The following is a 17135-nucleotide window of genomic DNA, read 5'->3' as shown; positions in this document are numbered from 1 at the left end:
ACAGTAACTAATGTAGGAAATTCGATTTAGTCATTCTATTGTATGACCCTGTTGTTTTAAATGTCTGGCGTGACTCATTTTGCTCTAATCATCTTTTTGTCTGCATCTGCTCTCATTCAGATTCTGATGCACACCAAAGACTTGGTCCAAAAGGTTGGTGTACCCCCTCCAACCATCCATCCATCCATCCATCCCTCCATTCATTTTAATGGCACTCTAGCATTTGAATAATTCAACAGTAATTGGGCTCATACTGTGAACCATCTCGGAAATCATAGAGCAAAAATTAGAAACACCTCTCAAGTGTAATGCAGAAAATATAATGCATAAAATATTATAATAAAATAAAAGAAAATTAGATTTAAATGTAGCTTTTAGATTGCATTGTGTGTGTATTAACTTTGAATTATTGTTCTACTTAGATGAACCTGGAGGTCATCTATGGAGATACGGACTCCATTATGATTAACACCAACAGCCAGTGTATGGAGGAAGTCATGAAGCTGGGCAACAAGGTGGCTGTTGAACCAAAAACGAAGAAAAAAAAGAACCCAATCAATACGCAGGATTCCTTTTCCAATGTATTATTACATTTTTCTCGTGTGTTATTTTTCCCTCAGGTGAAAGCAGAAGTGAACAAGCTGTACAAACTGCTGGAGATCGACATTGATGGAGTGTTTAAGTCACTTCTGCTCCTGAAGAAGAAAAAATACGCAGCTCTGGTGGTGGAGCAGATTGGCGACGGACGCTACAGCGTCAAGCAGGAGCTCAAAGGCCTGGACATAGTTCGGCGAGATTGGTGTGACCTGGCCAAGGAATGTGGCAAGTACGTTCAAGTCAAATCCAACAAAAGCACCATTTGAGTTGGCGGTACAAGTATTTCTCTTCTCCCGCTGCAGCTACGTGATTGGTCAGATCCTTTCAGACCAGAACCGTGACATCATTGTGGAGAACATCCAGAAACACCTGGTGGAGGTGGGAGAGAAGGTCGCCAATGGAGACATACCTTTACAACAATACGAGATCAACAAGGTAATCAACATTTGGTAGGCTGAATAAAATTCCATTTTTCATTACCTTCCTTATATTTTCACCTCCACTTTGATGTGCTCCTCAGGCACTGACCAAAGATCCTCAGGACTACCCAGATAAGAAGAGTCTCCCCCATGTCCATGTGGCTCTGTGGATTAACTCCCAGGGTGGACGCAGGGTCAAAGCTGGTGACACAGTCTCTTATATCATTTGCAAGGTGTGTTTTTTAAAATTTTTAATTTAAGGCTCCCACTGATTGTTTTTTTTCAGTCAAATGTAATGATCATTTTTATTTTTTTTATCCGCAGGATGGCTCCACATTGGCAGCCAGTCAAAGAGCGTACGCTTTAGAACAACTCCAGAAGCAAGATGGTCTCAGTCTGGACACACAGTACTATCTGGCCAATCAAATCCACCCGGTGGTGTCCCGAATCTGCGAACCTATCGAGGGAATCGACGGCGTGCTCATAGCCACGTGGCTGGGTAAAATAGATCTTCATCACGTCGCGATGATTCCGCTGCTTAGCCTCCAAAAGGTTTCCGTGTGAGTTAACGAGTACTTATTGGTGACTTCAGGTCTGGACCCGAGTCAGTTCCGATCTCATCAGCAGCACCAAAGAGAGCAGGAGGAGGACTCCACTCTAGGAGGGCCCATCCGACTGACCGACGAGGAGCGCTACAAAGACTGCGAGAGGTTTACGTTCACCTGCCCTCAGTGCGAGAAGGAGAACATTTACGAGAGCGTGTTTGAAGGAGCCGTGAGTTGTTTTTCTTCATTTCTTTTATGCTACGTTTCCCTCGTCGTCAAAGTACCGCGTTCAAATTGTTTAGGCCTGAAATATTTTAGCGAGTTGTAGCTAAGTTTCGTTTTAATAGCAAAGCACATACATTTGATTCCATGCGACGCAATTGTTGTATGAAAAAATAGTTTAGTTTCAAAGCACATTCTCAGTGAGCTATTAATTGAACATTCTTTATTAATATGTGCGACACGCCGTCACACTGAGTTGTGTAGTATTTTGGTAAGCTAATTTAGCTACATGAATGAGATATTTAAAGAATTCCCTTATCACTTCAAAAACATGGTGAATTCGAAACTAACCCACCTCAACGGTGATACTTGAGTCAAGACAATCCTAAACCTAATCTGGATGAAAGCCAAGCCAAAGAGATGGGTAAAATATTCTTTTGAAGAGTGACACACTCTCATGTCCTGTGATGAGAGTTCCAAGTGGCTAAAAGCAGCCTCGTTGTGATACTTGGACCAGACCTTTGGATTGAGCAACACCTAAAGGATACCGAGGATGCATTCCATCAATAAATGTCAAGCAGATGGTCAAGACCTTGTCGAGATTGGTGGCTAATAAAAAACAAACTCTTGAAATCATTTCTGAAAATAGCCGGTATCCATTGCAGACCGTTTCATCGCTCTTTAGTCCTGGCTAACGCGGACACCGATGTAGCGGCCTGCTGTGCAAACACAACTTGTGCTGTGTGTGTGTGTACAGCTTGGGCACACGAAGCGTGTTCAATTGAAATGCTAAAGACATGATTGTTTTTTTTAATCATTAGTGAGGATTTGGACGTGTGAAATTGACTCCGAAGCAGCTCAGTGGTGATTCATGGTGCAGTCACCCTCTATATTGTGTCTCCGCCTGTATTTTTAGACAGCTGCCTGGCTCCAATGCCGACTCTGTTTTCATTGGCATAGTTTGGACACCGCAACTTGAAAAGCTTCTCCTCAACCCCTGACGCTCTGTAGACACACATGTGCACAGATCCACCATTTGTCAGGCCAAGGTTATGTGCGTGCTATCAGCTTTTAATGAGGAGGAGGGCACACAGCCTTTTCTTGTCTTCCACTTCTCTAATAAACCTGACGTCCCCCGTATCCTCTGGCGGCGTAAACAAATTAAATCCATATTTGGAAAATACACAACATTAATAAATAGCCAAGTCTTCTTTCATGTTCAACAATAAACATACAAGTTACAATTATAGGATTTAATTATCCACGATATGTCATATTGCTTGTTCATGTGAGTCACTGATAAGATGGTAAGTTAATTAGGGTGGCGAACATGGTCTATCTAACAGCTCAGCGAGAGGGGAGGACAGATGGGCCTTGACACATCGCCAGGGATCCGAGGAGGAGGCGGTGACAGATGATGGAGGACAGACAGGGGAGGAGAGTTGTTTGATGAAGGTGGATGGGACGGCAGGGATTTCCCCCGGGTTCACTTTTAGCGGCGCGGCCAGTTAAATCAACATGCACATTATCATGCCGCGGATGAATAACGGTCATCTGACATAGTTAACCGTTTTAAAAGGTTGACGGGCGCTAACGTGTGCTTTTAAAGGCAGAAGGAGGCTCGGGTGTCAAAGATATGTTCTTTGGGTCACGTTGTAACACCAGATTAATTGCAACTCCTCTGCAAGCCTGACATCAAGACGAGCGTTTCATCGTTTTATTTAATTGCGCCGTCATTAAAGAGCTGGCAAGTAAAGGAAGGAGGTGCATAATTTTGTTTGGGGGGTGGATGTCTGTTATCGGAATGAAGCGAGCGAGTTAAAAAAGTAGCAGGGGAAGAGGTCATGTCGAGAGGAGAAAGAAAGAAACAAAGATGGAGAGACTTAATTCATTGAACCGCATTTAGGGGAGTCAGGCGGTTGACACAAAAGTATAAAAGTCATTTAAAAAAAAAAAAAAAAAAAAAAAAAAGGCCTGATGTAGGCTGAGTGGGGGGGTGTCAGCCTGCATGTGACTGTCTTTGAAAGCTTTTCTTTGCTGCTGTCAGTTAAATTGAGTTTGAAATTTAAATGGGTGTTTCAATCCGTTCTATTTTGTCTAATTGTTAGGCAGCGTGTGGAGTTGACTCGCGTAAGCCTCAGGAGTCCACCACCTATTTAAATTTATTAAATTAATAATAAGTCACGCTGCTGTACTATTCCTTTATTCTTAAAAGGGAAGCCAACCCGAAAATATTCATTACAATAATATGTTGTTTGCGCCTCCACTAGTCTAAACACGGCATTCAAATTAAGCAGCAAAAATTCACGGGGCCGGCCATTTTGCAACTTGCTGTTATCTATTAAAAATGACACAATCAATCACGTCTCATCTGTTTTGTTTTTGGAGCTGAGCCGTGATTGGTTGTCACCAGAGACCTGTGTGATGTCATTTTTAGTAGACAACAGCGAGTGGCAAAATGGCCGCTACTTTTTTAAGACTTTTTTTTAATTCACGTTGTTTTTATCTTTTTTTAAAAAAAAAATTAATTGAAGCGATGTCTATTGTCTTTCAGGGATCCAAGTTGGAACCCAGCTTTTTGCGATGCTCTCACGTGCCTTGTGGCGGCCGCCCGATCGACTACGCGTTCAACATCAGCAACAAACTGCTTCTCGACATTCGACGCCACATCAAGAAATACTACTCTGTGAGTATTTCTGTTTGCGGTCCAGTCCACCCGTTGTACCCTTGCCAATGATATGAATCTGCATTGTATTTTTCCCGTGAATTATTCCTCACATGTGAAAATTGAGGCAGCCCATGCAGTCATGGTAAGGGAAGCAATCAAAAAAAAAAAAAAAAAAGAACTATCGGACAAAAGAGAAGCGAATCCCAGCGGGGGCACTGCGTTGACATTTTCCACAAAAGAGCACATTATGCTTGCAAAAATAAGAGAGCTCCAGGTATATTTGTTTGGATCAGGAGCCATGAAAATACTCAAATGCCAATTTATAACTTTTGAATACCAAAAGCGTCCCTTACCTCACCAATGTGTAATTTTAACAGTATATCCGTTAGCATTGGTTAATGGAAAATCAGCAGTGACAAATAATAATACTTTTACAATGATGTGACATTTAATCCAAATTTTAACCCAATTATTTAAAAAAATCAAAAAAATCTGCATGGCTTATATTTGCGAACTTCTTTGACTAAAAACATGAATAGCTGCTATACTCACTTGGTGACTTAATGAATTAAATGTCACAACTAAATAGCGCCAAGTAGCAATAAAAGACCTCACAGTTTCCTTGTACTTTTAATGATGATCAAGTGTGTTTATACAGAAACTCCGTTTATGAGGCAAAAGTGTTGCAGACAACTTGTATAATATGCCTGCACACACTCTTCTTTCTTTCTCTCCGGAATCTCTGGCAACTTCTGGACCCGAGAGATCGGAATGTCTGTAAAAGTGCGTGCGTGTATGCGTTACTCTCCCACAGTGCTGAACAGAAATCAATTATTGGGGTGAATGTGTGTCCCTCTCAACTCCTTTGTCAGCATGTGTGAAACAGCTGCTACCGCTGAATACTTACACTTCACGCAGCAACACATACACAGAGCAGTGATGGCTGAACTGCAGTGGACACAGCGCACACACAGCGGGGCAATGAAGAGGGGTAATATTGTGTAATTAAGGATTCCATTCAGACCGAGGGAGAGTTCAAATAGAGCTGTTTGTCTGGCCAGAGAGGCAAAGCTTCGCACTTGTTTTTTTTTTGCGTGTCTGGGGTCACTAGGAACTCGTCTACCTTTGTGTTGGCATCCTCAACCGCAGGGACATTAATCATTAGTGAATCCCCCCCCCCCCCCCCCACACCTACTCCCCGATCATTATTAATAAACCTGTACCCTGAGAATAGGCAAACCGTTTTTTCCTTCTGCTGTCTTTTCAAAATAAGAGATTCATTGAACCACCTTTCATCTCCTTCTTTAACCCCTCCCGTCAAAGCACCGTTGCCATGGCATTTAAGAAATTATTGCAATTACCCTCAAAGTGCGGGTCGCCCCTGGAAACCGGCTGAGGGGCAAGACAAGAAGTGGGGAAGAGAGAGAGGAGAGGAGAAAGGGTGAATGAAGACAGGAGAAGGTGATAATCCTGTTTCCAACAAAAGGTCAAAGTGTTGAATTGAGAAGCTTTGATTAAGCGGGGTGGGTACAAAGTGGAAGCGTTTGAGCTCCATTCAATGTGCTTGTGTGAGCTTAACTTTGTGTGGGGCTGCATGTGTTTGGAAAGTAGATCGATTTTTAGGTCTGCCAATTTTGCCAGCCGGGTGTTTGTGCTTTTGTGCAAGTGGGAATCCACCGGTAGAGAAATCACGCTGGCTTCATGTTAATAATAATTTTTTTTTTTTTTACCTGTCTACCCATAGGAGGCAAAGCACACATTGCACACGTGAAAACTCGGGTAGGGAATCATAAATAGAAAATGTTTTGACGTGCCTTAACTATGTTAAATTTAAAACAAATTTGAAAAGTATTGATTTTTATGATCGAACTTTGCTAAAACGCCAGAAGCCATTCAGGAATACAAAACTGAAATTTATTTTGTTCTTCTTCTTGAAAATTCTTGAAAAGGCGTTTGCTGCGATACACAATGTCAATTTAAGAAAGAAAAACAGTCGATTAAAAAAACAAAGTCAACTAACTTTACATTCGTCATATGTCGTATCTTTTATTGTTTGCTTCAGGTAGTACAATTTTGTTCTGTTTGCGTGATCCTCTGGCACATCTAAAGAAGGAAAGGATTTTGATTTTGATGACCAGCTATTTCCGAGGACCCTGCCGAGTCCTGTTCTTTCCTTGTTTAGTTAAATTATGTAGAAGTCATTTTGCCGTCTGCATGCAGTATGTCATGCATCCGCTCGTGTAATTATGCAATTATGGGCCTTTATGTCGCCGCCCACGTCAGACTGTACACCTCCACTCCCAACTCTGGCAAAATACCTTGATTAGATGGCACCTCTTTGCTTCTCTCATCGATTCAATTGAACTTTACTTTTGAGATCGTTTCCTTCAACAAATTTCATCATCATTTTAACTTGAGGCTTATTTTTTCGAAGCTTTGGGAGGAGTGTTGAAGCTGCAGGTGCCGAAGGGGTTTATTTGGAGTTAGTGCATTGAGGGAAGGAAGTCCGGGCATTGATGACTGTGGTTCTTACGCTCTGTCATTAGTTGGGCATTAACACCCCCCTCCCTCCCTTCCCCATTTAGTAATAACAGGGCATAAGAAGCTAATGGGGGTGGGTGGGCTGCTTGTAGGAGTACAGGCCTATTGAAACGGGCAGACCACAGCACCTGTCCAGGGTTACTAACTCAACCCAGTTCGGACCCCCCCCCAGCTGTGGAGCTGCCTGTCTGACAAGTGCACAAGGAAAACATACATTGTTTCCATTTTCTTCTGTACCGCTTGTTCTCATCATTTGGGGTCATTTCAACCCCTAATAGTCTGAAGATTTTGAACAAATCATATTCTAAACTGAATTATGATTGCCCTTGTAGCATTATTGGAGGCAGCAGGACTTTTTTATTTTATAATTCTTAACTGTGGATGTCTGCTGTGTCCAGCAGGCGTTTGGCAGACAGCAGGACAATTCTCGTAAGAATTCCAATAATAACTCTTCTTGTATCTTGACATTGGTTTTATCGAATCGTCCAATCAATCTCAAATTCCACCTCCTGTTGTAACAGCTGTGCTCGGTTTAACTTTGTTTTTTTTAAGTGAGCTGCTTATATTTCGGAGATCTATAACTTGTTTCTGCAGGAAGCGTCGCGTTTATTTTCGGCACTTCAGACTCACGACTATTTTGAGAAAAAAACACACACGTCCCCTTTCATGCACTTAAACTATTAAATTGTGTAGCAGATCTATAAGCATTCTTCTCGCACAATAAAGAAAACCACTCAAATCCAACAAGTACTCTACCAGGCAACACAGCAAACAAACCAAAAAAAAGTACTGGATAAAGGAAAATGGCGTTGGACAATCTCAAGACAAGCTAAACGTCAAGAGCATCAAGCTGCAGTATTTTTAGAAGTTCAGCTCAGATCAACGCACGCCCGACTGAAATGAATCTACTGCCTGATTGCCCAGGTTTGATTTATTTTATCACATTGATGGGTCTCCTCATTCAACCTATTTGTCCTGCCACTTATTGAACAGAATACTTGCCCCCTGAGAATTGTGAAAATCACTGAAACAAATGTTAATTATAAATTGATGTACGTTTGACCATTTAAGGGCTGGTTGGTGTGTGAGGACCAGGCTTGTCAAAACCGGATCAGGCGCTTGCCCATTGCTTTCTCCCGCTATGGACCCATCTGCCCAAGCTGCAGCAGAGCGACCCTCAGGCCCGAGGTAACGCACAAGCACCTCGTCACTGAATTTGACATATATATCCAGACACACGAAGACACTGTAATTACTGGTGGATTCATCCAGATGGTGGTGCTGTGGAGCTGAAAAGTCTCCACGTGAAGGGTACAAATATCTATTGATCAGTGTTCTATTTCACTATAATAAGACGTAATACAAAAATGGTGCCAGTATGTTGTCAGTGTGGTTCAAATTATTAGGCGTATGCTGGTTTGCCTCGTTTTTCGAAATAGTCAAAAGGGTTTGATCCTCAACAGTTTTTTTTGTTTCCATCAAATTCTGGATTCATTGAAAGCAAAAATGACGGCTCGAGATGTGCGTGTTGTCATTCTAGCACACCTCTACGGGTTTCTATATTCTACTTGGTGCTTTGGAACTTCATGTTAGCCACCGTCTGAATACTTTGACCACTGGATGTAACAACACTCTCGCTCTTAACTTGAGAGTGACTGTCCAGTCTGTCCCATTTTTCTTTTTAACCATTCCCCCCCCCCCAACTCTCCTGTCAGTTTTTTTTTTTTCCCTCATTTTTTTTTTTTTTAATCCACTGCGCTCAATGCTTATCTGTCTGTGACTCTGTGGCGACAGATTGTAACCCACAAGCCCAATTTCTGCTGTCACCGTAGCCACTTAGGAGGCTGTTGGTGTACCTGTGGCACTTTAAACTGTAGGCTGAATAAAAACTCTCCCCGCGCTCACTCATCCATCGTCTCCACCACGAACGAGTGTTGCAGACTCTACGTTTTACCGTCTCCCGAGCGCCACACTTTGTCATTCCATATTACTCAGAAGGCTAAAGAAGACGGTCAGCTGCAGTATATCCACAGTTGACAGGAACTTTAAGAAGACAATCACTTTCCACAGTAGGTAATAGCGTTATTAATACAATTGATGAGCCAGAAACACAATCATTTTTTTTTTTTTGTTGCTGCATCCCCCACTGGAATGTAAATACACTTGTTGTTGGCTCCTTTTTTTTTTCTTTCATGGTACATTTGTCTTCCATCCATCTCACTTTGCCTTTTCCTCCTCCACCATAACTGGCTGGACACAGATTGAGAGTGTGATCTGATCTCCATGTAATGGGAGAGTAATAGGCACTCTGCCTTGATTGGTTGGTAATTTGCAGGAGTTATGCACAGGTGCAATTTGTAATATTTTCAGTAGATTTAATTTCTTTCTCTTCTTTCTATCGCCCCCATCGTCGGCTACCACCCACATACCCGCGCGGCGCTTAACTCAAATAGCCTCTTTTTTTTTTTTTTCCCCTCCCTCCACACCCTGTTTCAAACCTCTCCTGACTTTGCCTTTCTTTTCCCTTTTATTCACCGCTTTCTTGCCCCTGCTCTTTTCTTTTCACTTTCTTTCCCTCCCCTCCCTCGTTAGCTCTCCCACTTATTCTCGCCTCCTCCTCCGCCACCAATCCCCCCTCGCTTTATTGATGTACGCTCAGGCGCCCATTAGAGCTCCCTTTTTCCCCTCTAGTGGAAATTGCACCGTGTTAATTTTCACACAAATTACGGCAATAGCAGGTATCTCTATTTGATACATTATAGCGGGAGCAATCAGAGATAATTGAGTGCCTTTCAGAGGGAGACGGCTGCATTCAGCGCCGCCTCAAAGCTGCTCCATTATCGCCTAATCGCTCTTTAAACACTGAATTTTGCCGAACAAAAATTCGTGTCATAATTTTGCTTAAGTGTATTTGGAAATCACAGTCCTTTTGAGCGAGGATAATTGAAATCAAATCCCTTTCACTGGAGCTGACATTTCTACATTTCTCCCCAATTGAAATTAATTTCAAAAATTGGGCATGAATATCTTCAAATAGCAGGCAATTATGCCTTTCAATATAGAGACATTACCGGTGCTGAATGGTTGGAGGCTTGCCGGCGAGAGCACCAGTTAAACGCTTTTGTTTCCCGTCGTGTTTGCCTAGTAAAGATTTACATATATTGACTCGTTACGGTGTCTTGTGAAGCTGATCAGCGCGACTAGCTCATGAACGCTCATTGCATCGCTAAAAAAAATAAATAAATACTTTTAAAGCCCACCCGAGTCACAGCCGAGGGAAAAATGTATGTTCGCCGTCATCCAGGCGTCCTCGCTTGCCGCTCGCTCGCAGCTGTACTCGCGAGGCGTCGTGGTTTGAATAGAATGTTCGTCGGGAAATAAAATGCGCTGACGCGGCCTTCGTGTCCACTCTCGATGTGCTTTTTGGCCCCCGCAATCATGCTGTCGGTTTTCATTAATTGATTTAAGTAAGACGCATGGGATTTTTTTTTTTTTGTTCTGTGAGCAACTCGAGAGGAGTTTGAAACGATTCCATTTATGAATCCTATTTTTCCTTATGACATTCCTTTTTTCTTTAACTGTTGTTTGCGCATGCATTTGCGGTTGGGGTGGGGGGGCGTAGACGAGCAAGGGTATGGCGAGGAGCGGGTGGGGGGGTCCTGCGCTCCCGGGAGAGAGGCAATTTCACAGCTGGTTTGCTCCTTAGGCAGTCGGGCTGAAAATGCTGCAAATTTGTGGAGCAAATTGAAATGGTGTCAGAGCGGGAACAAAGCGGCGAGCCCAATGACGAGGCGGCCGCGTGTACGCTAAAGAAAGGTGGGCTTGAGGTGCTCCAAATTCAATAACAACCCTGTAATGTTTTAGCCACGCCTTTCTGACACCTGTCAGTCAATCAGAAAGGCGCAATCGGCTCACCTATAATCAGCATTATATTGTTTGGATGTGTGTGCGTCTGTTCTTGCTTTACCTCCAACTTAGTGCATGTTTTTTTTTTCTTTCCACCGGTGTGTGTGACTCGGCTTGCACAACCTTGGCAACCGGTAGCGACGCTCCATTATCGGTCCCGCATGGTTGGGTTGTTGGCGAAGCAGCGCATCAGTGGTCAACAGCTGTGCGTTCCCTTGACGGCCATTAAACACCTCCGTTCCCTTTACACACACACACATACATCTTGCCACTTGATTATGCCGCTGCAGTAAAAACCGAAATTACAATTACGCCGGTGGTCGATTGGCAGCTATAATGGGTACACGCTCGCTCCGACGGTGACACGCAGGAATTGCCGGGGGATTCGTCTTCCCGGCGGTAATAATAAAGCACTCCGCGCACACCTGACGTCGGCGTGGGGTCGGGGCTTAGCGCGCCCTCTCCAGCGTAGCGGGGAAATGCCGATCCAATAACCGCAATTAAACATGCCGTATAATGGCTAATCAAATTGACAGCCTCGGCGCTTGGCGTTCTTGGCTCACAATGGCGTATCACAACAAACTATTATGAGGGAGGGTGCTTGGGGCCTGATCCTTTCTTCTCATTGTGTTTACCGCATTCTTTCTATTTTTACCCTTTCTTTCCTTGGTTTACACAGCTCACCCGACGCCGTTTGTCAGTTAATTGCAGTAAAGAAACAAATTTGTTTTCTCGCTTCGCACAGGAACCGCAAGATGTTCCACTGGTTTCGCCTTCCTCAGCGTTTCCCTCATCAATCCTACAAACTTTTAATGTTTTTTGTCGGCATCTCTTTGCAGTACTCGGAGAAGGCCCTGTACAACCAGATCTGCTTCTACAGGTTCATCTTGGACTGGGATTACGCAGTGGCCAAGTTACTACAGGGAGAAGAGAAATGTGAGTACACACACGTGCAAAGAAACACCATGGATGCTACCATTGTACATCCAAGTGCCATCTCATTCATTGTGACAAAGTAAACAAATATACATCATTGAACGTAGCCATGGTGGTAGCACCCATTGCTCTGACATCTCGTTCCTTTTTTGCTGTTTGTGTTCGGGTTCTGCTTTGAGAATTGAAATCAAAGCAGCGAAAGTGCAGTTTGAATTTTGATGCCCCCCATCAGCGCTCGCTCACAAATGTTGTAAATGTAACATGGCATTAACAATCAATGGCTCCGAGTAAGCCTGTTACTCAGGCTGCACTTAAAATATTCATCATCGGTGCCCCGTGCGCACACACCCGAGTATGGGCATTGTACATGGGAGGGGGGGGGGGGGGGGGTTAAGGACATTCATCTCCTCGAGTCAACAGCCCTAATTTAGGAGACGGATTCAATCACACACACGTACAGAATGCAAAATGCTCCAATCACGGCGGAAAGAGCCCTCCATCTCTCCGGCTCCCCCAGCCAGCCCTTCCCTCGGTGTCCACCTTTCCCGCTCGCTCTCGCTCTCTCGCTCTCTTCGACAGGCACTCGTTTGGCTGTGTTGATTGAAAACAGGTTTTAGATTTGGAGAAATGATAGGGGAAGTAATGGGCGCGCTGAAGAAAGGATAGCCCTTCTCCTGTAATGGGACATGGAGCGTATATTTCCCCCCTTTGGTCTCAAATAGATGCTACTCCAGTCGCCGGGCGCGCTCGGGAGGCGGAAGCCGCGAGGCCTCTTTACCCGTGCCTCTCCCTGATGGATGTCTCTTGATTAGGAAGGACCGCTCCACCGAGTGATTTATTTATTTGATTAAATATTTATGTATGCCTGAATGCTTGGGCAGGAGTGAGACAACAGAGGTAAATAGAACTTGTAATCAGCAGATGACCACTCGGATGATGGAAGGCGCTAAAATAAAGGGATTGGACCAGTGCGGGGCTACTAACGTGATTATAGCGCCCCACTTTTGCTTTCTTATTATATTTCTGTTCGAGCCGAGATGCAGGCAATCATTGCCAATCACTTCTTGACTCGCCTCCCTTTTATTTTGCCGCCACTTATTCTTCCGCCGTTCGCTCTCGTATTGTACCTCCCGACGCAGCATAATAGAAGAGCTTCTGTAAGAAGCCAGCTTTTGACCGTTTTACAATCGCAAAGCCAACTTGATGTCAAATGAGACGTCAAATCATATTTCAGGAATTCAGATCCTCCAAACGGAGGGGTCACCCACCAGGTAGCCCCCCACATTCACAACCACTTGGGCCAGCTCACCTGTGATGGGACATTGTGATTTCCCATGAATATTGTAGAATTAATGTCTTTGTGATATTGAACTGTCAGTCTTTTTCCAAGAAATGTTTTTTTTTTTGGTTTATGAACACACAAGTATTCATGCTGATCAAAAAGTATAGGTTTAAGATGTTATCCTCTGTCCTGTGGCCATAATACTACATATTACTGCATTACTCACCCAGGGGCCACATTGCTGAGATTACAGGGATGACACATGCAATTCTGTATACTGTCTAACATGCTTTTTATCGAAGAATAGGAAGTTGGCCAAAAACACCCCCAAAAGGATTTCGTTCCTTTTTGTGCTCAGATTTTGGTTTTAAAGGCCTTCGTTTAAATTGCGTGGCCATTTCTGTATTTTTCTTTCTTCTTAAGTTCCTAGCTTCATTCAAATGTATCTGGATTTGTTTGTACGTACGCTCAGCAAGCACAATAAAGCGCATTGTCGTCGAAAAGCCGCCGATAGAACACGGAACGAGCGACGTCTTATCTTCGCGCGCGTGTCGTTGTTGTGCCTGATTGCTGCGGTTGAGTAAAACATGGAGGTAATTTCATCCGCGGCAGGAGAGCTCCTAATAGATTATGCACACACCACCGGCGCCCGCTCGTAAAAACACGACGCCCGTCTGTCAGCATCTCGTAGCTACGATTCCCAATCATTTCTTGGCATCTTTGCATCTTTGAGTGTGGGCAGCCCATAATGTAATTTGGACGCATTGATGAAACCAAATTGTCTTTGAGCCGCACGATCTGCATTTGGTTCAACCCTCTCCCCCCTTCTCCTCCTTCCCCTCTCCCTTCTCTCCAACTCCTTGTCTTTCCTCATCCTCCCTTTCCTTTCCACGTCCGTGGGTGCGATTGTCGAATCAATTATTCATTCTGTGCAATTACACTCACACAAAGAAGTTTCCCCCGTGCTCCGAGTGGTGATTAAATTAACTGCTATTCCAGCTGCCCGCCACCACCACCACCAGCCTAATAGAATATTCATGTAGGCGGCCGACACGATGGCCGATCTCCATTAACTTCATCATGTTCACTTAATTACAGGCTTGTTATTGTATTTACACCTAGTTAGAGCGTGCAGAGCCCCGACGTCCTCGCGCCCACCGCTGCTAAAGCTGTGTGGCGACACCTTAGTTAAAGCCAAGATAACCTCTGATATGCTCACTTTGCGCGCCCGTGTGTGTGTGTGTGGATATTTTTGTAAGAAAAAATTCTGTGTTTTTGAATAAGCAAGTGTGACAATCCTGTTTTGGTGGTTTAACCATTCTAACAATTATTATTATTATCATACAGACGGGCTTAATAATTGATTTGTTGATCCGTAAGAATGCGGTTTCTATTTAAAAAAAAAATCACATTATTCTCTAACGTTTGATGACTACACCGATTTGTCCATCAACCAATTACTGTTCCGTAGATTGTCACTCCACCCAAGCCCAAAAAGCAACTTGGCCATTAAATTCTTCTCACTAGTAGATCACCGCCACTATTTATGGCGAGTTCATCTCCACTTTCCCGACTTATCTGTTATTTGCCTGAACTCCTCCTAAACTTGTTCTCCGTTCTATTTTTATTCCTCTTTTAAATCCTTTATCTCTTCACCAATGGTGATTGAGGCATCAGTGAGAAAGGAGGGAGAGCAATGGTGGATGATTTTCTAGCTTTTTAGAAATGATGACATGATTGCTTTGGCTTGATCATGCATCATCACCCCCACCCCCTTCTATTACCCAGCTCGTTTGTGTCTTCCTTCTCTTCCGACCATCCATGTCCCTGTTAGTATGTTCTCGTGATACCTGCCGACGCCGTTGAAGTCAAGCGCGTCAGGTGCGTGCGTTTCTGTGTATCTAACCTTTGTTCTCCCTGGCCACTCGGTAGGCTTCTATTTATACAGCACAGCACCCACTAATGTAGCAGGAAGAAGGAAGAACAAGACAGGAGATATGGGCCATATGGACAATTTGGACACGTGTGTTTACACTGCAGGCTTCTCGAAATCCATTACCTCCTTAAGGGTCTCGTATTTACGGTACCTTTCTGGGTTAATGTGTTTAACACGCGCTATTCGTTACCACTACCTCGAAAACCATTTGAAACTAGCTGTTTGCGATTTTAATGAAGTTAAAAAAAACAAGTTTGTTCTTGGCAACAGGTGGGAAAGTGGAGAAGACTATAAATCATATTATAAATTTCAATCAGAAAAGAACGGAGCAATATGAGATTTTCGACTTCCACGTGAGAACGGTGTAATCAGATGAGCCTCGGACTCGACATGTTCTTGATTGCCTTCCCTTCTGCTGCGCCATTGGACTTCTTAGGTCAGTGTGCCATGACAGTTTTACGACACTTGATGCACACTCCTCACTTTAGCGCAAAAATGTAGCCAATGGCGGCCATCCTGTCTGCGACGCGATCAGTCATCTCACAGTGGCCCACCTGAGGGGATAACACGCGAGGTATCGACTTAACGCTCTCACCGGACTATATCGATCTCTTGTTCCTCTGCGCTCGCGCCGCCATCGAACGCTCGGTCCAATTGTGTGATCTCCATCCCGACCCGCAAAGTGATAGCATTACAGGGAGATAGCAAAGCATCTCCAGGTAAATACCAACTCTCTAGGTTTATTATTCACCACAGTTTTATGTTTGTCATGATAATTGAATGTAACAGACATCTTTTTTTTTTTATTTCTTCTTCCCCATTTTAGCTCGCGCCGGCTGGTATAACAAAGAAAAGGATGTGTACCGGACGCTGAAGGAAGTGCCGGAGAAAGCGCTCACCGCCAGCGGCTACTCGGAAATTAACCTGGCCAAACTCTTCCAAGCCTTCTCCTCCCTTAAGTAAAAATGCCACGTCGTATTATATTCCTTTGTTCGTCTAATGGTTCTGGTCCACATTTGAAAGCCAAATCAATCAGGCCTTTCATGTATTGACTCGCATCAGCCAGAGGAAAAAAGGCGAGTAATGACATCTAAATGACAGACTACTACTGTGTGTGTACAAAAATGACTTCTCTCCAGAGAAACTCCGTATTGTCCAAAAGCCCCTAATTAGATAATAATAGCGACCTCGGCCACTCCGACGACTGGATGCCTGAAACCAATGAACACTTGTTCTGATTACCTCCATTCATCCTACTTGTGAGTGTCACAAGGTAGGATGATAAAGGATCCAGGAGTAGACTTAAGTGAGGGGGGGGGGGCACACGTGTTGCGGCGCCATCACTCTTTTGTCTCGATATCGAACAGCAAATTTTCTCCTGCGCCGCTTCCGTTAAACTGTTTTCACGCCGCCCGCAACTGTTTTTAACGCTCGCCATTTGATGCCTGGTGTCGTAATTACTCGACTCCTTCGTATTGTCGTTTTGATATTGTTGAGAGGCTCTTTGATAATGAAATAATAAAAAGATTCTTAGAAATGTGTTTATTTTGCTAATTGTGTTGCTAGCCGCTGCCTCGGTTTGACATGCGCTCTGCCTCATGCGGCTTTGTTTTGAGTGACACAAAAGACATTGACGAAAATTGTTTATGGGAGTTGTAACACTGCTTTGTGACCACTGCAATAATAATGACCAATACTCAATTAATACTCGTTTGGTATTGTCAAGGTAAAATATTTTTATTACGATTGCAGATGCAGCAAAATTCACCCGTTTTTATCAATCTCAGGCGGCGGCCATTTTGTCGACCGCTGTCGACTGAAAACATCATCACGTGCTCTGATGTCATTTTCAATCGACAGCGGGTGACAAAATGGCCACGCCCTGAAATGAATTAAAACACTGAAATGATGTCACTTAGCTTGTGAACGCCACGAGCCGTCATTGTTTGGTACTTGAGCTCATGTGTTGTGAAAGATAAAGTGATCAAATTCATCCTAAACCAAATATTGCCTTTTTACTGCTGAAAATGGCTAAATAAGTCAAGTATCTCTTTAATGGTGACGTACATGTGGTTATTCTGCA

At 43.7% G+C, this 17135-nt stretch overlaps 1 protein-coding gene across 2 annotated transcripts in view; it reads left to right on the top strand.

The window, feature by feature from the left end:
• pola1 (polymerase (DNA directed), alpha 1) overlaps window positions 1-16757 on the top strand; it is a 32240-nt gene extending 15483 nt beyond the window's left edge. For both annotated transcript variants that reach the window (XM_061265456.1, XM_061265455.1), the window contains 11 exons: window positions 121-153; window positions 423-515; window positions 621-826; window positions 900-1032; window positions 1118-1249; window positions 1341-1515; window positions 1609-1790; window positions 4338-4469; window positions 8064-8180; window positions 11738-11834; window positions 15879-16757. In XM_061265456.1, the coding sequence (XP_061121440.1) occupies window positions 121-153; window positions 423-515; window positions 621-826; window positions 900-1032; window positions 1118-1249; window positions 1341-1515; window positions 1609-1790; window positions 4338-4469; window positions 8064-8180; window positions 11738-11834; window positions 15879-16015 (1437 nt within the window). In that variant the 3' untranslated portion in view covers window positions 16016-16757. The remainder of the gene's footprint in view (window positions 1-120; window positions 154-422; window positions 516-620; window positions 827-899; window positions 1033-1117; window positions 1250-1340; window positions 1516-1608; window positions 1791-4337; window positions 4470-8063; window positions 8181-11737; window positions 11835-15878) is intronic.
• Window positions 16758-17135: the final 378 nt, after the last annotated feature.

This window comes from Syngnathus typhle, linkage group LG19, assembly GCF_033458585.1.
Source record: "Syngnathus typhle isolate RoL2023-S1 ecotype Sweden linkage group LG19, RoL_Styp_1.0, whole genome shotgun sequence".
Lineage (NCBI taxonomy): Eukaryota > Metazoa > Chordata > Actinopteri > Syngnathiformes > Syngnathidae > Syngnathus > Syngnathus typhle.
Note: the sequence above shows the minus strand (reverse complement) of the source record. Positions and strands in the feature narration are given on the sequence as shown.